Genomic DNA, 26,520 nt, shown 5'->3' on the forward strand with positions numbered 1-26,520 from the left:
TGAGAGGATCAAATAATAATCTTTATATAGCTTATTGAAGGAAGTGTGGTGGAGTCTGTTGCTCAACCAATGAAGTAAATCATTGTTCACGTTATCTGACTCTCTCTATCCCAGGGTTGAATAGTGATTTATCTGAGGAATTTTTTGCATCAATAATTAAGTAAATATTCATGGATAATTATGTACACGATCAACTGCATCTACTGAGCAGATGCAATCTTTGGAGAGGTTGCTCACACTGAGTAGCTCTTTCTTCCACAGGCAGCTCCACTGAAGACAATGAAATTACTAGTCAGTGTGAGTAAGGCTATCAGAATCTCACCCTCAGTCTTGATCTTGAACCTTAAAGATTGCATTAACTTCAGTGGTCTTTGCATCAAATCCTAAACAGAGATCACACAGATTAATTAGGGGACAGATTCTTATTTTAGATACTGATGTAAGAAACTGATGCTGCTAACCACCTGTGCATAAAGCCCATTGTAGCAAATGGAGGTTGATTCTGCAGTTCTCATTCAGGCATAACTCCCTCCAAAGTGAATAGGAGTTATGCCTGAATGAGAACTGGATGGGCTCTCATCCTAACCAGGTCTGTTCGATATCTGTGGTGGTAACTTACAATCCTGCAATAGTTACACTGGTCAGGAAACAGACTTTTTATAAACATCATATAAACTTCTCACACTAGACTGGAGGGGACTTTTCTGCAAAGTGAAAATAAACAAGTATAAGTCACTAGTCAGGTGCTTGTTGTTAAAATCATTATGGCTTTACAGGAACATTTAATTCCTATTGAATAACTGAGTGGGAACGTTTTAACCAGCTCAGCAGATTTGATCAAAGATTCCTCTAAGCAAAGCTAAAGGACACAAATCCCCTTACAGTAGAAGCACAACCACAGGGTGAATTGTAAAGCTGTAAACTTTTTATGAAATATTAACACACAATATGTTAACAGGCACATGCTGATCATCATAACAAGTGATAACAGACTACTGTACTGTACATAAAAAAATTGGTTCCTATTGTAATTATTTGAAACATATTTAATAGTTACATTAAAAAAACTTTCATAGAAATCCACTTTATTGACTGATTTGTAGGAAAATATACTTACAAATGGACTTATGCGGTACATCTTTAAGCCAGTCAGGGTGAATATTAGCCTATGTATCAGTCAAAAGAAAAAAATTAATATTCTTTGGGGGAGTTCAGTCAAATGAGTAATTGTAAATAAAGGTAAAATAAAATCCCAGGGAAATGCCCTGCTTGCAAGTGCATTGCTGTACAGATCAGATGGTCAGCATCTGCAGAAATCTTTCCTTATTCAGTTATGTAAAAGCAAAAACCCAGAAAATAAAGCCACAATTTATTACATGTTCCAAGCAATTAAAATGATTTTATGCCAAAGAAATTACTTTTAAGGCATATGTCCTCTGTTCCATCCATACTTCACCCCCACTCAAATTTAACTGTCAATCATCTTTTCTCTTTCACAGACTCCATCTGTTTTTACAAAGAAAAACACAGGGAAATGACTGTTTACGGCACGCAATCTGATTTAAAAATTAGGAGTGCAACAGTGAAATGTGTGTCTGCAGAGCGAGAAGCCACTCCAACCTGAGCACCCAGTGACAAATACAAACCTTTCTGGTGGTGAGAATGGATATTTTAATGAAGCTTTCCAGCATCTCCGAGGTAGCATATTTACCATGTGTTGCTTTGGTTGTTCTGACAATTATATAGTTTATTGACTTTAGTCCCACACTGCCATCTCATGCTGCCCTCAAACTACCTGAGTTTGCCTCACCTCCCCTTCATGCCATTTTAAAATGAATTCTCCATTTTACAGAAGGGAAAATGGCTTATATTTTTCTCATCTCTGCCACTTCCATTATTTTCTAATATTAGCAGCCTTGTGTATGCACTGCATCAAGACGACTGCTTTCATCTAACCATCCCTAGTTTGCAAAGGTGGGACAGCCCTTCAAAACAAGTTTTAATGTCTCTTCTTTCAAGAGTGTGAACATTTAAACCAAGTTTGAATCTTTTCATCACTTGAATCCTTATTTCCCCCAAAAGGCTATAGGTTAAAGAGCCTGAATTTGAAAATGTCCCAATTTGGTTTTCAGCTGAACCATTCAAACTCAGTGGGCCACATGCTGTAGTCTTTACTTAGGCAAAACTGCCATTTGAGTTAGTCCTGAAGGGAAACAGTCTATTAAATCTACACTGAAGATCTGCATCTATGCCCAAGGTTAGTCTAAGTGAACTGAGCAGTAATAATATAAAGCAGATAAAACAGCCTAAGTTACTGGTTTATCATTTCTGACATAGGGATCCCAAGGGAAGAGGGTCTGTTGACACCTTCCTGTAAAACAGCCACCAAGGAAGTGGATATCTCATGAGTCAAAGCTATAGATTTGAATTGGATGCTTCAAGGTGCCTGCCGTATTAGATTAGATCTCCTTCCATTTCAAGGAGTTGTTTACTAGGGAAAGGTTTATGTGGAAGATGCCAAATCCTACTACCTATGGAGGGAATGATGTGCATAGTAAGACAGAGGAGCATTTCCTCCCTCAGACAGACGCACCTTGCAGCAGTACAGTTGGAGAGGGACTGTTTGATTCTTTAAATGTTGGCTGAGTCTGGCAGGCAATTGAAAATCTGTTGATGAAGGCACAGATGCCACCCTGTTTCTCATCCCACCCATCAGCGGTTATGGGATTTCATAAATCCCTGCGGGGGGGTGGGAAGGGGGGAGTGTTTGTTTTAATCATTGCTCAAAACACAAATCTGGACTCAAACTATAAGTGCAAATAGAAAAATGAGAGATTAATCTTCAAGGATTGGAACAGCCATCCATCCATCAGAAATGTGTTCTTGTATCTCAGTTACCATCTGCTGCGTTTATTTCTCATTTTAAAAAGTAAATCTAATGGGTTTAATTTGCCCTAAGATTGTAAATGTGAAGGATTTAAAGAGTCTGTGGTGTCGGGATTGCTGTTCCTTTGAACAGCTGCACAGCAGGGTGCCGTCAACTGCACACGTGAGAATGAGACCAGAACCCAAACTCAGCCCCTGAGACTAGCCCCTTTGAGGGGTATTGAGGGAGAGAGGAAGACAAACTCAGGAGTATATGCAAGGGCCACTAGAGGGCAGAAAGCCCCAAGTATCTGTTTTCACATAAGCCCCATGTAAAACCACAATTGAGAAGGGTTTAGAGTACAAAGGTTTATTTAGAAAAGAGTTTGGATTGTTCTTTAGAATTTTTTTTTTTTTGGCAAACACTTAAATCCTTTCAGACTATCAAAGACTGTCAGTGGCTATTACCTGGCATCATCTTTCTCACTTGTCCCCCACCTCACCAGTAAAACCTGGTTTCTTCCTGGGATGAGTCCAGCACAAGTCCCAGCTTCTCTAATTGCTAATAAACACCTGCTAATAAATCTCCCACTCCACCACCAACCCATCCCTCCCTCTCCCCATCTTTGATTGGATTCTAGACCTCAGAGACCTTTACAGTGGTCATCATGCCTGAAACATAATGTCCCACCCTCTTCTTTATGGTTCCCCTCCTAGGACAAAATGCAAATTCATCTCTCCTCCCCACCGTCATTTATCCCTCTTTACTCAAACATTGGTTCCCCCACCCCCACTTCACTCCAAGGTCAGTGAACTCGCACCTACTCACATCCCCCATTTCTTCACTACTCTACTCCAGCACTCAGGCCCCTCTCCTCTCCACTCCACTCCAGCTCAGTGCAGACCCTTCCCCTCCACTCCAGCTCAGTGCAGAAAATTCTTCTTCCTCTTCTTGAAGAGGATGTGTTTGAAAGACCTGCGGAAGTCCTGGTTGAAGATTGTGTAGATGACCGGGTTGAGGGAACTATTGCAGTACCCGATCCAGAAGAAGAACTTGAAGAGAGTCTCGGGAACCTCACATGCCTTCCGGCAGATGCCATATAGGCTGTAGCTGAAGAAGAAGGGGAACCAGCACACCACAAAGACTCCCATGACCACAGCCAGCACAAAAGTGAAGCGTTTCTCCCGGGCCTGGATGACCTTCTTACGGCAGACGCTGCTGCGCTTCCTGCGGCGGTGAGAGGAGAAGAGATCCCTGGAGCGATTGCTGGAGCGCTTGGAGGAGTAGGAGTATGAGGAGGACCGGCTCTTACTGCTTTTGCGGGGGTGCTCATCCCGGCTCTGTCTCCGCCTGCTCTCTGAGGTGCTACTCTCCTCCAGCTCAATGTCCTCCAGCTCTGAGGCTTTGCGCCACTGGTGCACCGAGTAATGTCCATTCTCCCCTGGCTGCATCCTCAGTGACGTGCAGCCCCGAGGGGCCCGGCTCAGCCCATTCTCAGACAGGGACGAGCCCTCGGGCACCGTGCGCTTCTCAGAAAGGGTCCTGGTCCTCCGCTTGGCCACCCGGTAGATGCGGACATAAACCAGCACCATGATCAGGCAGGGGGCGAAGAAGGAGCCAATGCAGGAAGAGAGGATGTACCAGGTTTCGTCATTGAGTTTGCACAGGGGGAAGAGGTCCCCCTCGGGGTCTCGGTACACTGAGATCAAGGGGGGGAAGGAGATAACGGCTGAGATGAGCCAGACAGTGAGGATGATCCCCTTGATCCTCCGTGGAGTCCGTTTGAGGTTGTACTCCACTGCCTGGGTGACAGACCAATACCTGTCCAGGCTGATGGCGCACAGGTGCACAATGGAGGATGTGCAGAACAGCACATCCAGCGCCAGGTAAATGTTGCACCACGCTTTGCCGAAGTACCAGTAGTCCATGATCTCGTTGGCCAAGGAGAAAGGCATGACCAAGGTGGCCACCAGGATGTCCGCGCTGGCCAAGGACACCAGGAAGAGGTTCTGCGGGGCTCGCAGCGCCTTGCTGGTCAGCACGGCGATCACCACCAGCACGTTGCCCACGATGGTGAAGACGATCAGGAAACCCACCACGGCTGCCAAACTGGCCACAGCCCCAGGGGAGTAGTGGGAGGGAGGCTGCTGCAGGGGCGAGGAGGAAGAGGAGGGGAAGGCAAGGGACCCATTGGGGGCGCCAACGCTGATGTTCATCAGCGCCAGCAGATCCATGGTGGGAGTGGGAAGGTCCTATACAGCCGTGGGGGCCAATCTCCCAGCCCCGGAGACCAAGCCACTGGGGCTGCCTCTCCAAGTCGGTGCCTTCATCCCCACGGGGGGGGGGGGGGGAAGAGGAGGCTGCTTCCTTCTGTCACGCAGCCAGCTGGAGAGTGGGGCTCCCCCTCCGCCCCCAACAAAATATCCTGTCCCCTCCCGCGGTTGCAGGCTTTCCTTCTTGCTAAGTACCCAGGCACATGGCCGAGCCCAGGAACTGCCGGCACCGGGCGGGCTCTGCCTTCCCCCCTGCTCCTGTAATCCCGCCGGGGCGGGCAGCGGAGGTCAGGAGGCGCCCAGGGGTGCAGGCTACCCCCCCCCCCGCGCCGCTCTCCCGGGTCAGGAGGGAACCAGCAGCGCGGAGTGGCGCGTGCCCCTTGCGCGGAGAGCTCCCAGGCGGCGGCGGCGGCGGCGGCAATAATCCCCTTCGGCGGCCCCGCCTCCGTTCGCCCCGCGCCGGAGCGAGCTCGGCGCGAAGCCGCCGCTGCAATCTCCCACGCGGCTCCCCACCAGCTGCCTGCCCGGGCGATCTGAGCATGCTCCGTCCCAGCCCCGAAGCCGGCGGGCCGCGCGCCCTCCTCTGCTGCCTCGTCCCTCCCGGGCGCGGCAGCCGGGGCAGAGGGCGACAGGCGGCGGCTGCGAGCCGGCGGCCGCTCCATCGCCGTCGCGCGCGGACCCGCCTTGGCTTGGGTTCCCTCCCCGCCCCAATACTTCCGCCTCACTCTGCAGCCCCGCGGCGCCCCGCCGTGCAGGGGATGCTGTGGCTGGAGTCCGTCCCATCCGCCGCGCGGCGGGCAGGCGGCTCCCGGCGCCCTTTCCACGCGCCCGCCCGCCCTCGCTGCTCTGCTCCGGCTCACCGCACTCACTCGGCGGGGCTGAGCGCGCCTCGCACGCCGCCGGCTGAAGCGGCAGGTAAATGCTGCGCCCTCTAGAGGCCGCTCTGGCAATGCCCATGCCACGGCAGCTCGGGGTAGAGGGAGGTGAAGCGGACGCAGCGGCGTTTTCTCTCCCCGCGGTGTGTTCCGTGAGTAAAAGGCGCTGGCAGTGTGCAGGACTTTGCAGGGGGGGGGGGGGTTGAATTTCTTGGTTTCTGTTTCTCGGGATGTCGTTTTAAGCCTTGTAAATCTAGCATGCTGCTCCCCCCCCCCCCCCCAAAAAACCAACCCAACACAGTCTGCCTCTCCCTCTGCACTCTAGCTGGAATGGATGGGAAAGGTGGTTTATAACCGATCTTTAACAATGCACGGTGTTTGCGTTGAGAGCTGCAGATCAGCTTGAAATAAATAGATCGGATTCTGAGGTGCACCTTTTAGAGGTGGAATTAAGGGTAATACTCTTCCAGAGCCTGGTCTTCCTATTTAAGGCAAAACTCCAGCTGATTTTGATGGGAGCAGGGTGCTTAATGAGCTGAAAGGGGCTTTTTAAGTTTAGGAAATAAGTCTTGTTCTCTGGAAGAACTCAGTGGCACAGGAGACTATTATTAATTTCTGGTATCTGGGAACCAGGTTCAGAATGTGATGTTCCCTTGTGTTCATTTCTTGTGACCAGCCAAAGGCTATAACAGGGCACGTTGAGCTGTTTTCTTCTCTCAGACCCCAGACCTTTGCACCTGTCTGGAAGATGTGAGCTAATAACATAAGCGCAACAGCAACAAATATGTTACTTCCTCTTCTGAACATCCAGTCTTCTCTGAGTCTGTCTTCCATTACAAGTTCTTGGGGCAGTGTCTCTCTCTCTCTCAGTGCTGAAAACTAGTGCTTTAGTAATTTGAAATTGCTGTGTGCTTTAGTGAAGCAGTGAATTTGCCAGTGCTTTAATAATAATAACATAATTTTGCTCACACAGTCCCATTGATTTCAGGTGAGCTGGCCTTGGAATTCAGTGACCACTCCCGTTAGTGTCAGCGGGGGCTCTGAATTCAGAGCGACATATGGCCTTTAAGATTGAGCTTGTGTTGACAGAGCTGTATGGAGATGTTTGTGTATTACTAGCAAGAACTATGCTTGCCCCTTGTAGCCTGTTTAATAATCCTTCACGCTCATGAGCACCAAAGGCACACTGGAATAATGTAAACAGTAAGGATACGTTTGATGCTAACAGGAGTGGCTTTTATTTTCCATAGCTTAGTTACTTTATAAAGGATTGAGTCAACAATGATCAGACAGGCTATTGCTTGATTAAGTGCTAATAACATCCCCATTTTCCATATTACAACTTTAAAAAATGCAAAACAAATGTATGCTTCATAACAATCTCTGCCTTGTGAAAATTAGGGAAAAGCTGAATATCTTTTAAACAAATGTTTTCACAATGGCGGCTTTTTACATATTTAAGGCTTCTAAAGCATAGTAATGTAGGGCTGGCAGGGACCAAAAGGGGTCATCCAGTCTAACCCCACATGCTGAGGCAGGAAAAAGTAAATGTCAATTTAGGGAAATTTTCTTGATTTTTTTTCATTTCTTCTCATACTCAAAATTTAAATGCTGTGATCAGATTTTTTTGGTCTGACCCAGCTGACTTTGGCACAGGACCAGTGTTGTGATGAGGGCAAAGATGACTTGCCCATCTTTGTGTCTCCTGGATCAAGCTATGGAATGGTCCATTCTCTAGTGCAAGTTAGAGTAGCCTTTAGACTACTCTAATTACACCCAGGTGTACACAGCTCAAAAGGGATATTCTTCCAGCTGGGGATAGCCAATTAAATGCCACTGGACCAGGGCCAGGATCTTGCTCTGGGCCTTTTTAGTAATTTTTGTCTATGTGTAGGACATTGGGTTCTGATATTTCCTCTTCTGAAAAATACACTTCAAGATTGTGAAAAAACCTGGGTTGATGGCAGTGGTGCATGACATCCACCAAAGAAATGCAGTATCAGTAGTGCCGGATTCCCCAGTGCTAAACCAATATGCCTCAATTGTTACCTGGAAGGAGCCATTCTAGGACCAAGCAGGTATTTCAGTAACTCCACCCAAGAGTCAGTCCTTGGCCGTGCTCTTCAAAGCCAAATCTCAAAGGTACCAATTAGTGTCAAATCCTCAGAGCCGTATCAACCCACCCCAAATCTTCAAATCCTTCTCACCCTGCTCCAAAAGGTAGTCTTGCTGACTTCTGGGGACTAATTATATAAATAAGGCAAGCAAGCTGGATTTGAACCATTTGGTTTAGAATTTGATGAATACATACGTGCTGAATAAGTTCAATAAACAGTACAAACCTACTCATGTATGGAGACCTTGCAAACAACTGGTAAAGATACTACCATATGCTGTTGACTTTGTTTGCTATTCCCCCCCCCCAATCTGTTTGGGTCCTGTTTGAAATCTTTGATAGCTACAGAGATATACTGAAGTCTAAGAAAGGATGGTCTGGTGGTTGGGGGACTAGTCTAGCACTCAGGAGACCTGGGTTTAATTGCCTGCTCTAGCACCAACTTCTTGTGTGCCCTGGGACAAGTCACTTAGGAACCCAGGCACAAAGAGACTATCTGTAAAATGGAGGTAATAGTACTTCGTTGCCTTACAAGAGTATTATGAGGATAAATGCAGTAAAGATTTGAAGGACTCAGCTACTATGGTAATGGGAATATATAAGTACCTAAAACAGAGTGTATTGTTGGTTCATTTTTTTAACTCAAAGTACTATGTGAATGCTCGCTGCCCACTTAAAAACCTGGCAAAAAAATACAAAAACTGAAAGTTATCATAAAATGAATGAAAAGTAAAATCACTGATTCATGCTTAAAGTATAACTTCATCATATTTTGGGACCATCAAGCCAAGAAATGTTGAGAGGATTATAAAACAGCTTGAAGCCAATTTGTTTCTTTCATTTGATCTGAAGAGAATGAAAACACATCTAAGAGAACAAAACTAGACAAGAAAACACAACAAATACGACATTATAGAGAACTTGGCCCCTGCTTCACCAAAGTACTTAAGCATATGCTTAATTCTAATCGCATTGAGTAGTCTTGTTGACTTCAGTAAGAACTACTCGTGCTTAATTTTAAGCATGTGCTTAAGCGCCGTGCTGAATTAGGGCCATACCTATTTATGGTTCAGTCCTGGAAGGTACTGAACACTCACGCAGAGTGTGTAACTTACCAATGTGCTTACCATAGTGCAACACTCAGGTTTCAGATGGAATGGAAGGTGTTCAGCACTAAAGCTGGTTAGGACTTTTCCAGCGAACTGCTTTTTTGTCAGAAAATGCTGATTCATGTAACCAAAATTGTTTGCAGGTATGAGCTGGTTTTGACAATTTTTTTGCCTTTTGAAACAAGTTTTGAACTGTCAAATCATTTTGTTTGGGCATTTTCAAAATGGAAAATTCTGTTTTTTCCAGTTGAAAATGACTTTTTTTTTCAATTTAAAGCTAATTATAGTAAATAATTAAAATGTTCAAAATTGAAATAAAACACTTTGAAATTATCAAAGTATTTAGACTGACCTGAGCCAATCTTTTTTCCAGATTTTTGTTTCACAAATTTTTTCACGATTTTTACTTTTTGTCCCATTCAGGATGGGAAATTTTTTTGACATCTTGAAAATGTTCACAGGATGGAAAAACAGATTACCCCTCTGCTCTCCCTAGCCCCTCACAGGAGCAATCAGTATCTAGTAGGAAGGAGCCTTTAAGGCCTGATTTTCAAAACAGGCATGCTCCCTAAATAGGTGGTCAGCAAAAGCACTGGGTGCCCAGCACCTCTGAAAAATGCAGACCCTTAGGGATTATATCAAGGGTCCCATTGGCACTGCTGCAAGTAAGATTCAAGGTTCCCATTTTAATTGCCTGTTCTCATGGATCCAGGTTTTTGATCTAAGGCTCTGAATACTCTAGAGAGCTTACAGCAGGGCAGCTGTAAACTGACAGGAGAGAGTTCTCCCATCAGTCCCATTGGTTTTATCTGCAGTTGGTCAGAAAATGGAGGTTTATTCCACAGAAAACATAGGTTTTGTCAAAAAGTGAACTTTTCAGCTAAGAACTACTAAAACCACCATTATTTCAGGCAACAGCTGCCAAAACCAGAAATTTTTTTGGCCATAAACCAAAAATTGTACAGTAAAGAGCCAGTCATTTCATCTACTAAATGTGCTGAAGAGTGGCTCTTCTGAAGCAAGACTATTTAGTTCACAGTGAAAGCACAGCAGGAGCTCTAGGAAGCACTGTGTCATGTGTGTACCCACTGTTACTCCTAGCCCGTGCAGAGGGACTGGAGATATGGCTACCCTTCCTCTCTCACCATCTCTACCTTTTTTGGAGTAAAAAGAAAAGCAGTACTTGTGACACCTTAGAGACTAACAAATTTATTAGAGCATAAGCTTTCGTGAGCTACAGCTCACTTCATTGGATGGTAGGAAAAACCATCATTTCATTTGGTGGAAAAAACAGAGGAGAGATTTATATACACACACAGAGAACAAGAAACAATGGGTTTATCATACACACTGTAAGGAGAGTGATCACTTAAGATAAGCCATCACCAGCAGCAGGGGGGGGAAAGGAGGAAAACCTTTCATGGTGACAAGCAAGGTAGGCTAATTTCAGCAGTTAACAAGAATATTAGAGGAACAGTGGGGGGTGGGGTGGGGGGGGAGAAATAACATGGAGAAATAGTTGGAGAACACTTCAGTCTCTCTGGTCACTCGATTACAGACCTAAGAGTGGCTATCCTTCAACAAAAAAGCTTCAAAAACAGACTCCAACGAGAGACTGCTGAATTGGAATTAATTTGCAAACTGGATACAATTAACTTTAGGCTTGAATAGAGACTGGGAATGGATGAGTCATTACACAAAGTAAAACTATTTCCCCCTGTTATTTCTCCCCCCCCACCCCACCCCCCACTGTTCCTCTGATATTCTTGTTAACTGCTGGAATTAGCCTACCTTGCTTGTCACCATGAAAGGTTTTCCTCCTTCCCCCCCCCCCCCCCCCCCCGCTGCTGGTGATGGCTTATCTTTAGTGAGGTGTAGCTCACGAAAGCTTATGCTCTAATAAATTTGTTAGTCTCTAAGGTGCCACAAGTACTCCTTTTCTTTTTGCGAATACAGACTAACACGGCTGCTACTCTGAAACTCTCCTTACAGTGTGTATGATAAACCCATTGTTTCTTGTTCTCTGTGTGTGTATATAAATCTCTCCTCTGTTTTTTCCACCAAATGCATCCGATGAAGTGAGCTGTAGCTCACGAAAGCTTATGCTCTAATAAATTTGTTAGTCTCTAAGGTGCCACAAGTACTGCTTTTCTTTTTGCGAATACAGACTAACACGGCTGCTACTCTGAAACCTTTTTTGGAGTGTGTGGCTGGCAGCATTGTTGGCTAGACATTGTTCCCATGGGAATGCACAACTTGCAGTTATGTCCAGTCCTTGCAGAAGAGACCCCTTGAGACCTTCCTCTCTGTACATCCGTCAATCAGTGTCAGCCAATCTGGCTCTAAGAAAAAAATAATTTAAAAAGATAATTAAATTGTGCCCGCAATTGAAATCTGAGAGGGAGCTATGGTTTTAAAGGAGAGAGCAGGGAAATGTTGCACTTGTGGTGTTTCAGTCAAAATAATGTAAAGAAATGTCATAACCAATTTCTTTGACAAACTCCCTGAAACCATTCGCCCTTGTTCATTTACTATTTCCTGGCTTCCTGGCATTTAAGCCCCATAGGTCATGTGACTTTGGGTGACTTTGCCAGCTTAATTCTGTTCACACAGATAATCAAGACAAACTCAGTCAGCAACCACCAGAAGAGCAGTCGCTCACAGGCTGATATTTTAGTCAAAGTCTATTTTCATTTAAGTCAAAGGTTTTTGGGCAAAAGCCCTGAGCAGATTGTCATCTCTCCTGCAGTGCACACTCTGCTGTTCAGCCTAGCTATAACCAGCATAACAAGTCCATTTCGTCTCCTTCTACCACATGGCTTATTCTGCCCCATAAAGAAAACAAATCTACAATCGAATTATTGAAAACTTGAAGATCAGCATCATTTTGCCAATCCTTCTGGGGCAGCTACTTGCTGAAGTGCATTGAATACAATGTGGGATTTTATATAAATTAGGAATGTGTCTATATTGCAGCGTATGATAGCTCAGTAGTTTAAGCATTGTCCTGCTAAACCCAGGGTTGTGAGTTCAATTCTTGAGGGGGCCATTTAGGGATCTGGGGCAAAAATTGGGGATTGAGCAGCGAGTTGGACTAGATGACCTCCTGAGGTCCCTTCCAACCTGATATTCTATGATTCTGTATGAATTACAGGCAGATTATTCTGCACTGTCATGAGACTTGCATAGTTTTAAAAATGTAAATGCAATAATATCCAGCACTAGGCATTAATTCATTTTATACTGCCTTTCTGTATAGATAATGGGCCTGGGTATATATGTAATCACTTACGTCCATTTAACACCAGTCTAAGTTGATTGACTTCAGTGGAGTTCCTCCTGATTTACACTGGAGTAAGTGGCAGGAGAATAAATCCCAATGTATCCTTCCAAACAGACATAGACAGTTTGCTAAGGTAGCATGTGATGTACTTTGAAGAACAAACAACAACAAAATATCCTATTAACCTTAAGGGCCATATTGTGTCTGACTGCTCCAGTAGTCTTCAATGCAGGGGGTGGAGGGAGAAAAGGGCACAAGAAGTCCCCTGTCATGCTCCTGCACAATAGCTGAGCACAACTGCAGCCCTCCTTCCCCCTCTTCTGGAACAGGGACTGCTCCCGTCTGGCTCCTCCCTCAGAACAGGCTGTGGGTGCAGGGAGGAGGCAGGACCACAACCCTACTTCTGTAATAGTCAGCAAAGCTGGCAGGGCACGTATGTGCTGCTCACTCTGAAGGGTGCAATCATCCTGCAAGCTGGAGATCTCTGGCAGGAATTCTGACACCATGAGGATGAATTCTACCTGCAGGTCTCACTAAGGTAGTGGAGCGCCACACTATCCTGCCATGGGTCAGTGCCAAGCAGGTGTGACTGAGCCTTATAGCAGCAAACTACATTTGAGGTTTTTTAAATGGCCTCTCCCCTTAGAATAATACTAGAGTCGAACATTTTTTGCCTTATTTTGAAAGATGCATCCAAGCACCTATCTTCATGAACAACTTTGTGCATATTTACAAATAGAAGGAGAGCAGAAACTGCAGCAGGTTGTACTTTAGTTATAGCCTCAGTAGCTGGAAGGCAGTATGGGAATGGGATGGTGATTTAAAGATTACTAGCGATATGAGAAGGAGGAGGCTTTTACTCCGAGCTTTCCAACAGCAGTGTCTATTATTGTTCTTTACAAGGAATTGCCATGAAATGTGGGCTACTGTGTGTGTAAAACAAACAGCCCATTCCATGAGTTCTTCTTGCAGGTAACATGATATAGAGATGAAAGTGGACATGTGGTTGTTCATGAAGAGCATGCTGTCAAGCATACACGTACTGTGTTATCTTCTCTTTTTTCAGACGTGAGAAATGTTTGTAGAGGACTTCAAGAACAAACCAAATTTCAGACGGATTAGTTGGTGGAGTGTCTCATACTGAAAACCTTCTGAAGAACGTATATTAATATCACTGCACTGCTAATTTATTTTGAAAGAAGAAACTGAATGACTATTGGAAATGTATATTGTAATGGGATGCAGAAATATATTCTTTACTATGCTTGAGGTTTCCAGCTTTTCAAAGAAGATGAAATGTTTGTTTTCAAATGCCAATGATCCATGTTTCTGGTTGCCTTTTATGTGTTTCTGAATAGATTGCTGTTAGAATTAATGGCATATATTAAGGCGTTCATTGTTAAGTATGAGTAAGACTGTCTATTTTGCCACCATGTTGCCTTTTAGCTCTTGACTTATCTTTCTTCTTGTTTCCATGAAATGGTGCTTCAATATCCTTGCAGTGACAACACTGAAACACCTATATAATTGAAGTGTGTGGTTTTTTTTTTTTTTTTTTGGAGAAACTGACAAAGAATACTTGACCTTGAAGAGTAAGGGTGTATGGGAACAAGGGAGCAAGATTTCTTTGCTTTCAGTTGAAAATTTTATTATGATAATTTGCAACCATTTCACTCCCCTTCTATTTCCTTACACAACCACCCTGGGAGTCACGATCCACCACTTCAGAAACACTGACTGAGTGAATCATAGAATCATAGAATATCAGGGTTGGAAGGGACCCCAGAAGGTCATCTAGTCCAACCCCCTGCTCAAAGCAGGACCAAGTCCCAGTTAAATCATCCCAGCTAGGGCTTTGTCAAGCCTGACCTTAAAAACCTCTAAGGAAGGAGATTCTACCACCTCCCTAGGTAACGTATTCCAGTGTTTCACCACCCTCTTAGTGAAAAAGTTTTTCCTAATATCCAATCTAAACCTCCCCCATTGCAACTTGAGACCATTACTCCTCGTTCTGTCATCTGCTACCATTGAGAACAGTCTAGAGCCATCCTCTTTGAAACCCCCTTTCAGGTAGTTGAAAGCAGCTATCAAATCCCCCCTCATTCTTCTCTTCTGCAGACTAAACAATCCCAGCTCCCTCAGCCTCTCCTCATAAGTCATGTGCTCTAGACCCCTAATCATTTTCGTTGCCCTTCGTTGTACTCTTTCCAATTTATCCATATCCTTCCTGTAGTGTGGGGCCCAAAACTGGACACAGTACTCCAGATGAGGCCTCACCAGTGTCGAATAGAGGGGAACGATCACGTCCCTCGATCTGCTCGCTATGCCCCTACTTATACATCCCAAAATGCCATTGGCCTTCTTGGCAACAAGGGCACACTGCTGACTCATATCCAGCTTCTCGTCCACTGTCACCCCTAAGTCCTTTTCCGCAGAACTGCTGCCGAGCCATTCGGTCCCTAGTCTGTAGCGGTGCATTGGATTCTTCCATCCTAAGTGCAGGACCCTGCATTTATCCTTATTGAACCTCATTAGATTTCTTTTGGCCCAATCCTCCAATTTGTCTAGGTCCTTCTGTATCCTATCCCTCCCCTCCAGCGTATCTACCACTCCTCCCAGTTTAGTATCATCCGCAAATTTGCTGAGAGTGCAATCCACACCATCCTCCAGATCATTTATGAAGATATGATCATCACAATTGCAGTTCCAAATTAGTGAATATAAGTTGGAACATAGTCTAATTAGGTTTTTAATAATGACAATACAGTTATCAGATATGTAATTCTGCAGTCTTATTACAGTGGTCACACTTTATTTATTATTATTAATACCTAGCTCTTGTAGTTCTTTTTCATCAGCAGATTTCAAAGTACTTTACAAAGGAGGGCAGTATCACTGTCCTCATTTTGTAGATGGAAATGGAGGCAAAGAGAGTGGAAGTGACATGCTCAAAGTCAAGCAGCAAGTCAGTGGCAGAGCCAAGAATAGAACCTCACTCCTTAGTCCCAGTCCAGTTCTCTCTCCCCAAGGCAACACTGCCTCCCTTTGCGGGGAAGGGGAAGTAGGTGTATATTTTAGCTGCCATGGTGGTTTAAATAAATAAAATGATTGTGATGCTGTATGGCATATGGGAGACACTTTATGATATTGTTAACACCAGTATTATAAAATGGCAAGGAATCTTTCCAGATATGCCATGTAAGGTATCTGTGAAAATGTTATGATTTGCCAAGTATGATGATCTTGTTTGTATCACCTTTGTATTGTAAGTTATGGATATGTATGGTATATCTCTATTTCTAAACTTGTGTTGTGTTTCTGGGTGACACCCCCAGACAGATTGGCATCAGAACTGCCTAGCCTGTTCAGTGGCCCATCAAGGGTCATCAACGGTACAATGAACCCATTGAAAGGAGCCAGCGGATACACCTTATGAGTCAGCAGGATTGTAGGGGCATGCCTATGGACAGAGAAATCTAAGGCTTTTCCATGCAATCTGCTATGAAGCTTGTGTTTGGGACACAGGAAGTACATGCCACACGGTAAAAGGAATATAAAGGGCAGTTGCATCATCTCTATTTTGTCTTCATTCCTGCTTCTTACATCTGAAGTAACTTTTCTACAAACTGAGGCTCTGAACAAAGGACTGAATGACTCATCCAAGCTGTGGATGTGTTCTAGAGGGACTTTCAAGGCAGCAAACTCACTAATACTGCTAAGAACATGATGTATGGACTTTGAAGTCTTTGTATGTATCTGACTGCTTTACCATTTAACAGCTCTCTTCTTATTTCTTTCTTTCTTTTATAATAAACCTTTAGTTTTAGACACTAAAGGATTGATTGACAGTGTGGTATTTTGGGTAAGATCCAAACTAATATTGACCTGGTAATATGGTGGCCTTTTTGGGTCAGAAAAACATTTTGTATAGTGAGCAGAGTTTCAAATAACTGAACTGGACCTAGGTGCAGATTGGGAATCAGAGAATTGGAAAGCAATAAAGGGGGCTGTGTGATTTCTTCTTTAGCTTCTTGATAACCAGTGTGGGGGATCAGGAGCACAGTTTGTGACTGGTGGGTGGGTCTAACTTCAGTGTTAACCCCCAGTTTGGGGAAAATCTGATCCTTTTACAACCTGCCCTGACCTTAGCATTTTCAGTGAGGGCTGCCCCAGGCGTACCGGGTCACAGTGATGACACTGTTGACAGGATTTAAGGGAGGAACCTGTGTGCATGTAGCTCTACTAGGTTAATAATATTTAAGGAAACCACACAGGAAAAATCTGGTTTCACAATTACAAGGAGGACCCTCTTTACTGGCTGAGCCTACTCATCTTCAAATAGAGCTGTGAGACACTGCTGCAGAAAGCCTGTCAAAAAAGTTCCGATGGAACTGTTTTCTGTCTGAAAATGCTGATTAGATGGAATCAAAATGTTCTTCGGGTACATGTAGATTCCTTCAAAATGTTCAGTGGAAACCAGCCTGGCTAGCCAACCAGGCTACCTGCCTGATTTCCTGCCTTCCTGTCAGGTGGGCAGGCTTCCTGGCTCCCTGCTGTCTGGGCTGCCTGGTTCCCTGAGCTCCCAGGCTCCCCACTTACCCAGACTCTCCAGCTAGTTGGCTGCCTGGCTTCTTAGGCTCCCTGCCTAGCCAGGTTCTCAGCTTTCTGGCTCCCTGGGTTCATCAGCAAGCTAGCTCCTGGGCTGCCCAGCTCCTTGGATTGCCAGCTCCTCAAATGGGAAGCTGACTTGCTGGCTAGCCAGCTCTCTGCCTGGAATTTTTTTTAAAAAAATCCATGTTGGATTCCAATAAAAACCATTTTGGAAAGGTAACATTTTCTGGGCAATAGAAATTTCAATTTTTGCTCCCCAGCTCTGCTGCTGCAACTGAGAGCACAACTCTCCTGCTTTAGAACATCAGAGGAAACACACAACTTTTGTTCCTATTTTCTCTAGTGTTCCCTAACCTGCTCTTTATCAATAACTGTTCTTGCATGCATCCGATGAAATGGGTTTTAGCCCACGAAAGCTTATGCCCAAATAAATGTATTAGTCTCTAAGGTACCACAAGTACTCCTAATTTTATTTTGTTCTTATGAAGTTTTCATTGCTTCATCATCTGAGCTTCTTGTCCTTATTTGTTCTTTTAAATATCTGCTTTCAGCAAGGAGTTCAGTATTGAATTAGCCATTACTGAGTCATCATTAATAATATTTCATCTCACTTAGTGGTGGGTCTGCTTTCTTCCTAGCATCTCTTTTCCCTCCTATGAAAAGAGACCTTTCATTAGAATTTACTCACTCTACTTGTTTTTGGCCCTTATCTTTTCCCTATTTTCTCCATCATCATTTATGTCCCATTTGTGTTTTGACTTCTCTTCTCTAATGAAAGTGTATGTTATCTTTAGCAGCTATGCCTGCAATAGGTGTGGGCTATAGAATGTCTGTCTGCTTCTTCTACTTCTGTGGTGCCTTAAAGAAAGGGAACTTAGCTGAGTATTGACAGTACCCTTGACACAAAAGAAAACACACTTCTCCAGAAAGACTGGGAATTGGGTCCAGAGTGTAGCTAGGCACATTCATGCTTTTATTTATTGAGTATGGAATGGACTTGCATTCCGGCAAAATGCCCAGTCCCATCCGACATTCTGCGTCTCTGCTGGACTAGTGTACCAGGCTCTGCAGGGGGACTCCAGGATACTGTGAGCACAGCAAAAGTTTATCATGCTGCAGTGCCATGGTAGAAGGAGGAAGAATAACATTGCTTGTGACAACCCTGTGATTAGAAAAATGTGATGGTGTTTTTTTGTCCACTGAAACTGCTGTCTGTAAAAATATGTTCACCTTTTCATGAAACTGGCATCTCTGCTCTGATGTAAGCTGAGTGTGTTTCCCTTACTGTGTGCAATATTTCCATGACAATGTGATCTGTCTCTGTAAGAAACTGGCTGGGCTTTTTTTCTCCCCATGATTTTCACCTCTGTTCTGGGCTTCCTTGATTTGTCTGGTGTGAGCATATGAGTAAATGTGATATGAAAGAACAGTGAAAGTATGTTCTTCTTTTGTTTTCTTTCCTCTATTTGCTACTCACTGCAACGTTCGTTCATTCTTTTTATCCTTCCTAGAAAAAGGACACATTTGTAAGTACATATACCTGAGTGAAGAGCTAAGGGGGATGGTGGCTGGACTATTAATTACAGCATCCAGATTAGCATAGGTGCAGCTGGTTAGCAAATAGGAGCCTGAGTCACTGGAGCCAGGATTAGAAAACCCCAGAAATGTGAGGAGCAGGGGGCTTAGCCAAGGAAGCTTTGGGTTAAGGCTTAATATGACTTTTGGCTAAGACCTCTATGCCATTATTTATGGTCACTCTTATTGTGTGCTGTTTTTTGTTTTCATTCTTTTTGCCAGAGAGGGAAAGACTTATAAGGGATGTTTTCTTTTACCTTGACTGCACTGAAGCCCCTTTCATCTTTCTAAGATGACTCAGCTGTTTAGTCTTTTACGGCCATTTCACTTTGCTCCATTTAAGCAGGGTTGCTGATAGGTTGGCGTTCATTCTTGTATGAGTAGAAAGCTCAGCATCCCAGGTATTAAACTGGCTTCCTTCTTTTTCTCTTGAACTAAAGACCTGCTTCTTTAAAAATCTTGATGGTAATAGTCTGGGACAGAAACTAAGAACCAGGACGATTTTGTCAGTAGGAAGATTTCCTCTACCGAAGGGGAAAGAAAAGCTACCTTTAGCATTGCTGTCTCTTCTTCTAGCATCTCAAGATGTAGCTGAAGGAGGCGTTAAAAGGTATGCATAATTATCTGAAGCTATATTAGACTGCTTTTACATACAGCAAGCTAGAGGATGCCAGCCGGGGATAAGACGACAATTGAATGAAGCAAGTATACTCAAAGAAGGGCAGCTTAGTGGAGAGGATGCTAGTGAAAGATACACTGCACCGAGCGGTATATTTCAGGATTTATCTATGTACTGGAATGAGCCCACTGGCATTGGATTACCTTACAGGCATTAATGAATTTAGGCTTATAGTAGTACTCCACTGAGAGTTCTTTGTGGCCTTGCTTATAAAATGATTCCCTTCCCCCATTTTGCAACTGCAGCACAGAGAGGAAATGGCTTGCCCAAGCTCACATAGGAAGTCTGTGACTAAGATGGACCTTAAACACCTGTCTCTTGAGTCTTGGGCTAATATGTTATACACAATACTATCCTTCTAGCACTTTGTGGGTGTGTAACGAAGAGGCCTATGCTATTCATACTCTCAATTCAGAGGGCCAAGCTCTGACCTAAAATATACACTGTGTAACCCCGGTGATGTCAAAGTCATGACTAGAGCTGGATGAAAAATTACAATTCTGATTTTGAACATTTTCAGGGGGGGACCCCTAAATGTCTAGTTTCTTTTTTTAAAAGCAAAAAACCCCCTGCAAAATAAAAATTTTGGGGGGAGGGGTTCCATTTTTTTCCCCTCTACATTTTGTCACTGGAAAAGGAAGACATGGGGTAGGGGAATAATAACCAGAAAATGTTTTGTTCCAAAACCTGATACATTTACAGGCTTGCAGGAGACACCCCCCCCCCCCAAAAAAAAGCAGATAATATTAAACCAATTTTCTGTTAAAATTTTCAGTTTTGAGGAAAAAGCTATTTTTCATTGGAAAAAAATTGTTGAATGTAAAGTTTGACTAGTTGTGAAGATCTTTCCAGCTGCTGGTTTTTATGTATGCACTGTGGCTAAGTTTGACTCTGGATAACACACTGTGCAGAACCATGTAGATCTTTGGATCTGATTTAGAACTTGCGAACACTACTGTAAATAAGTGTTTGTTTAGAATCCCCTTACATATTCACATTTGCATAGGATCTACTCTAAAGTAAGCTAGGTATACGTTCTCTAGCATGCCCCCTGATGGTTACATGAATAATAATACACTTGTTTAAGTTAAGGTGGTAAGAGAAATTTGCTTGAAATATATAGAGCAGGAACTGTACTACTAGAGATTAAAAAAGAAAATGCTATGGCACACCAAAAACAGACAAGTGTATCCAAACACATGTATAATATGTCTTCACTAAATGCTTTATAATACAAGGACAGTTTTTCACTGTGTGTTTATCTACCTTGCTTTGGCCCTGAAGGATCATGACTATTCAAGGAATGTACTTTTGATCAATTTATAATTTCAAAATATTATGGATTTTATTTGATTCTTAATATGGTAAATTATTTACTAATGTGTAGTATTTGTAGTGCTGATCAAAATTTGAAATTTCCATCCTAAATCATGAGGAAAAAGTAGAAATCTAAGACTTTTTCACAAAGTGAAATAGTCCACAAACATTTTGTTTAGATCTTATTGAAACTTTTCAATAAGGTTGAAACACTTCATTTCAACTTTATTTCAATGAACATATTATAATATAACACAAGTAAAAATAATAGTTGAAATGAAACATTTCAATTATGTTCCATGAAAAGATCAATAAAATTATACATTCCCACAAAACTTTTTGATTTATTTGCATTAGCACTTTCCAACAGAAAACTTTTTCAATCAGAAACGTTTGACCAGCACTGCTTACTTGTATGTGATAATGGGATATTGACCTAGGTTGGAATCAATGGTTGTGCTGTTAGTTCATTTCCTGTTCATGGTTTGATGGCTTTTATGTGTGTGATTGTTCCTCAGGCAGGGGGCTTGTGTAGTGACAACACTTTTATATCAGGATATTAACCACTTGTGAAGCATTTATGTTCTTAATAAGGGATTATTTTAAATGCAAACCTTTTGGGGTGCGCTTCTCCTTGGCAGCATGGTCAGTGCAGCAGCAGCACCATGGTTTTCCAGCGAGGAGCTCCAATCTTAAACGGCAAACCACACTGTGTGCATGCATTTGTGGGGAGAAAAGATGTTGGTGAGGTCATGGTCTGGGAGGAACGGAGACGCAAAACAGCTATCTCTTGCTTTTAGCTGAGCCGGAGGTGCCTCAGGGACAGACCTTTTCTTTTTATGTAGTTTCTTAAAAATTCATTTGAAAGAACTTCAGAGACCATTCTGCAAGGTATTGCTGAAGCTAAGGCACTGGGTGATGGTCACAGAAAGGGCTGCAATTGCCTGCAGTAACCATACTGTGATATCAAAGGTATCACAGTCTTCCCTCTTCAACTAGTATTGAAAGCAGTGCAGTAAATCATATGCTCCAGAGTGGTAATATTTGTGAATGTTCATTTTAATGATGTCTCCTGTAATCTATTGCAAATTATGCCCATTGACTTTGTCATAAAATAAAGGGAAGGGTAACCACCTGTCTGTGTGATGCTTTTGCCGGGAACAGATCAGGAGTGCAGTCTCAGAAACTCTGTTCAGTTAGTAAGTAATCTAGCTAGAAATTTAGATTTCCTTTTGTTTAATGGCTGGTAAAATAGGTTGCGCTGAATGGAATGTATATTCCTGTTTTTGTGTCTTTTTATAACTTAAGGTTTTGCCTACAGAGATTCTCTGTGTTTTGAATCTGATTACCCTGTAAGGTATTTACCATCCTGATTTTACAGAGGTGATTCTTTTACCTTTTCCTTAATTAAAATTCTTTGTTTAAGAACCTGATTGCTTTTTCATTGTTCTTAAGATCCAAGAGTTTGGATCTGTGTTCACCTGTACAAATTGGTGAGGATTTTTATCAAGCCTTCCCCAGGAAAGGTGTAGGGCTTGGGGGGATATTTTGGGGGAAGACGTCTCCAAGTGGGCTCTTTCCCTGTTCTTTGTTTAACACGCTTGGTGGTGGCAGCATACGGTTTAAGGACAAGGCAAAGTTTGCATCTTCGGGAAGTTTTTAATCTAATCTGGTAAGAATAAGCTTAGGGGGTCTTTCATGCAGGTCCCCATATCTGTACCCTAGAGTTCAGAGTGGGGAAGGAACCTTGACAGACTTCAACATTGTAATCCATAATAGACACCATTAAAAAAATACAATTTATTCCTTGATACCAATGCAATCACTGTTTCCACCATACCTAGAATAGGAGAAAACAGAGTCACCTTATATGTTACTGTCTGTTAATTATCTGTAAATACATTGACTACCCACAGTGAATAAAAATGGGGCATTTGAAACATACTGTGGATGCCACTTCTTTTTCATTCTCCAATGGATTCATGTCTTCAAATACTTTTATTCATTAATGTGTTAGAAATTAGGATGAAGATAAATATCAAGGTGATTACATTTAAATATTTTAAAAATGCTTTATTTCATTTTCTTTCAAATGCCCGCATATTGTTCTAATGCAACCTAGGGAGAGGCGAGAAATATATAAAAGTGAATTTTTATCCTTATTCTTTAAATTGTTGTGCCTGCTTAAAACAGACAGAGCTTTGCATTATTCCTCATTCTATAATGACTTTTTTAAAAAAGCAAAAGATTGCAGACATCTTCACATTCTCCCCCTAGCTGGAGATTCATTCTTCCCAAATGGCCAGGTATCAGAGCTATAGTTAAAGTGAATGACTCTGGCTCCAGTAAACAGTTCCAGTGAATGCTGAGGGCTATAGTCAGTCTGCAGGGAATACTAAACAATAGCTGAGAATGGAGTATAGTGCATGCAGTATGATTATGAACATTATTTCCCTCCCCTACCCTGCTCCCCAAAAGTGAGCAAATTTTACCTCCGATTCTTTTTCTAAAAGCTTTTGTTATACGTCTCATTGTTTGGGGCCTGATGCAGTGTCTGTTAAAGTCAATGGGAATCTTTCCCTTTCTGACACACTTTGGATCAGACCTTTCTATTCTTCCATTTATGAATTAATTGAAGAAAAAAGATAAGCCCAGCACACTCTTAAAATTAGTAAGTGTGTTTGAAACAAGGTGAATAGGGGATGATGAAACTGCTACATCTCATATTCTGGAAAAAAACAAATTGTCTAGAAATATCCTAAATTAAAACCTAAGTGATAGAGGTTGATCAATCATTGACAATAAGCACAATGGGTCTGATTCTCCATTGCCTTGCACTATGTATAGCCATTTACCCCTATGCAAAGTGGCTCTAAAATGCTACCAGATCAGGACAGTGCACTGTATGTATAGTGGTATTGGAATTCACATGTATATTTGTGAGAGGAAGTTTGTAATTATATCCTCCTAACGAATGGATTCATTTTTGCAAAGGATGTCTGTGTTGTCCCATAAACAGCAGCAGGTTTTGAGGGCAAGAATTGTGAAATCTTGCTAAAACGATAGGAAAGGCAATGAAATTGTGGTGAAAATTTGAATAGTGTACCTACGTAGCTGCAATCAATATTGCCTCATTTTTTCCAAGCAATGGAACAAAGCTATTACAGGATGTTATTTCAGCCAATAAGAGTCAAGAAAAAAAATGAATATGGACCGGATAGTCATGTAGATAAAATGCAATATGGGGGGAGGGAGGTCCAGAAATGGGGGGGGGGTGATTTCTAGCTCCCTTTGCTTGTTTTTTTTTCATAACTATAACTGATTATGAACTACAGTTTCTGTAAAATATAAATCATCTGACCTTTTATTAGGAGACATTCCAAATCCATTACTAAGGAAATAGGAATCAAAGCTCCAATGAAATAATTGTGCATAATTGCCCCAAAATGGAGGTTTCTTGCGCTGAGACAACTGATTGGGGGACATCAATAATTAATTTTCTGGCATTACAACTCTTCCAATTGACATGAAGAATAGGAGAAACTTACTCAGAAATTATCTCTTCAGTGACTTCAGCTGTAAATAACAAAATTCTATATGCCTGGCTTCATACAGTCCATTTATGTAACCCTTCTGCAACAAGGGCTGGGTTCAGTATCTAGGGGTTCCATTCCAATAACACAATGCAAAACCAGCTCGAGTCCCCACCCAGTGACCTGGAACAAATATATACCACCCCCACTGGGCGCCTCCAAGAGGCAATACTTCCCCTCTCGCAAGCACAGAGTCTGAGAGTAGCAAAACGCCTCATAATAACAGAGAGAAACAACGTGGCATTATGTTGGGGAAACACCACCAACAGGATTCATAACACAACCCATGAACAAAAAACCCACCCCAAGCAAATTGGGGCAAGTCTTTTCCCTTTGGTTCTTGAGTCTAGCAACCCAAAATCACCCAAAGTCCCAAAAGTCCAACAACCCAAAGGTCTCTGTCCCTAGTCAGGGCAGCCCCAGAGTTCGAAAGTTTGTCTGAAGAGTTTTACCTTCCAACCTGGGTGGAGATGGGGGGGGGTTAAGGGGCACCTTACGTGGTCCAAAGCTGATTGCCCCACCTCTCCATGGGACCCCCATGAGCTGCTCCAGGCATCCAACAAACTACTCTGCTCCACCAGCCGCTCTGCTTTGCCAGCTGTCCCGCAAACAGCTCCGCAATATATCTTCAGGATCCCCCACTACTTAACACAACACTCAGTGATTTCAGCTCTTGGTAATTTTAGCTCTTTTGTGATTTCAGCTTGTAGTAGGGGAGCCTCAGTGCTGGTGCACCATTAGCCCAAAGTGAATTCAGCTCAGCAGCCTGTAACTAGACTGCTAATGGAATCAAAATTAGTTCTGATATTCTACAATGGAGACAGTACAATTAGCATGTAAGGTCCTCACCAACAGGCCCATATTACCAAGTATTAATACCTATCTACAGCCTCTTTCCATTCACTGGGAGTTGGAATCCATGACCCTTGCCTAGTGAGTGCTGCTTAGTTGATGATGAGTCCCTCCATCTTAACAAAAGGCCAAGTACAGTTCCACTGTCCTTGATTCACATAATCAGGATAATAACAGTTTATTCCTGCCCCAATATCAGAGAAATTGTGGCTCCTACAGCAGCCAAAGTGACCATCTAGGCAGGGCGGGTGTGCCTATGCAAATGAGATCCGCCCCAAAGTTCTTTACCACAACCCACCATGACTCGCCACCAGATGTCAGGGTAGAGCTCATCCTGACTCTGCTTACATTTAATTCAATGTGATTTCATACATAATTGTTTCCTATTTAAGATATGTCTTCTCTTCCCTCTTTCTATGTATCTACTGTAATGATTTAGTCAATATCCATTAAAAATGTAAGTAAGGTTCCCCCATTAAGATTTTTTGTTAAAAATCTTCAGAGACCATCCTCTTCATTCAAATGAGACATTCCCTGGACAGTCCTCTTCCCAGTGCATTCAATCTGGTCCTATAAAATGTTGCTTTATTTCAGTATAAAATCTTAGATCTGTTTTCCATCAAGACTCTCTTTTTTCCAGGTGAAAGCACACTACTTTTTTTTTTAAGGTAACTCATTCTAGTTTACTAAGCCTGCTCATGGTTCGCATTAGGCTTAGTTAAACCAGATTTAAAAAAAAATAAAATAAAATCCTCCTTCAAGGTGTTTGTGGCATTTTGGCATCTCCTGTCCAGTCATTCCTCCCAGCAGCAAGAGAGTTAACAAGTGGTATTATGTAGTGTAATTGTGTTGGTCCTAGGATATTAGAGAGACAAGGTGAGTGAGGTAATATCTTTTATTGGATCAACTTCTGTTGGTGAGAGAGACAAGCTTTTGAGCCACACAGAGCTCTTCTTCAGGTCTGGGAAACATACTCCCAGAGTCACAGCTAAATGCAAAGTGAAACAGACTGTTTAGCATAAGTAGTTAGCTCATGTTTTAAGGGACCATTCAAGGTACAGTGGCCTGTTAACATCTCTGCAATCAGAGGACAGAAAGAGGGGATTAGTGGGTTACAGATTGTTGTAATAAGCCACCAAGCCACCATGGATGTCACTTTCCTATAAACCAACACCCCTCATCAGGATGGCTTAGCTGCCTGCTTCAAATATTTATAAGAAAATGGACAACCCTCAGATATCTACTCCAAACACATAACCAGACTCATTCATTTCATCCTCACCCATAATAATTTTACATTCAACAACAATCACCTTGTCCAAAGCATGGGAACTCCAATATGGCAACTTCTTAATGGGCTACTTCGAAGAA

At 42.8% G+C, this 26,520-nt stretch overlaps 2 protein-coding genes across 2 annotated transcripts; one reads left to right on the plus strand and one right to left on the minus strand.

Annotated features, from left to right (window-relative positions):
* Positions 1–909: 909 nt before the first annotated feature.
* ADRA2C (adrenoceptor alpha 2C) lies at positions 910–5,526 on the minus strand. Its single transcript, XM_043512504.1, has one exon. It carries the CDS (start codon positions 5,098–5,100, stop codon positions 3,790–3,792), a length of 1,311 nt encoding a protein of 436 aa, XP_043368439.1. The 5' UTR covers positions 5,101–5,526; the 3' UTR covers positions 910–3,789.
* LOC119855094 lies at positions 5,343–14,266 on the plus strand. Its single transcript, XM_038400540.1, has 2 exons — positions 5,343–6,054; positions 13,589–14,266. The coding sequence occupies exons 1-2, from the start codon at positions 5,343–5,345 to the stop codon at positions 13,642–13,644; spliced, it is 768 nt and encodes a 255-aa protein (XP_038256468.1). The 3' UTR covers positions 13,645–14,266.
* The last annotated feature ends 12,254 nt before the right edge of the window (positions 14,267–26,520 follow it).

Source organism: Dermochelys coriacea, chromosome 4, assembly GCF_009764565.3.
Source record: "Dermochelys coriacea isolate rDerCor1 chromosome 4, rDerCor1.pri.v4, whole genome shotgun sequence".
Lineage (NCBI taxonomy): Eukaryota > Metazoa > Chordata > Testudines > Dermochelyidae > Dermochelys > Dermochelys coriacea.

Bases quoted from the DNA above. Each gene is read 5' to 3' on its own strand.
- ADRA2C (XM_043512504.1), bottom strand. From the start codon at position 5,100: ATGGATCTGCTGGCGCTGATGAACATCAGCGTTGGCGCCCCCAATGGG.
- LOC119855094 (XM_038400540.1), top strand. From the start codon at position 5,343: ATGGCCGAGCCCAGGAACTGCCGGCACCGGGCGGGCTCTGCCTTCCCC. The intron at 6,055-13,588 runs GTAAATGCTGCG...CTCTTTTTTCAG, and splicing joins GCCGCCGGCTGAAGCGGCAG to ACGTGAGAAATGTTTGTAGA.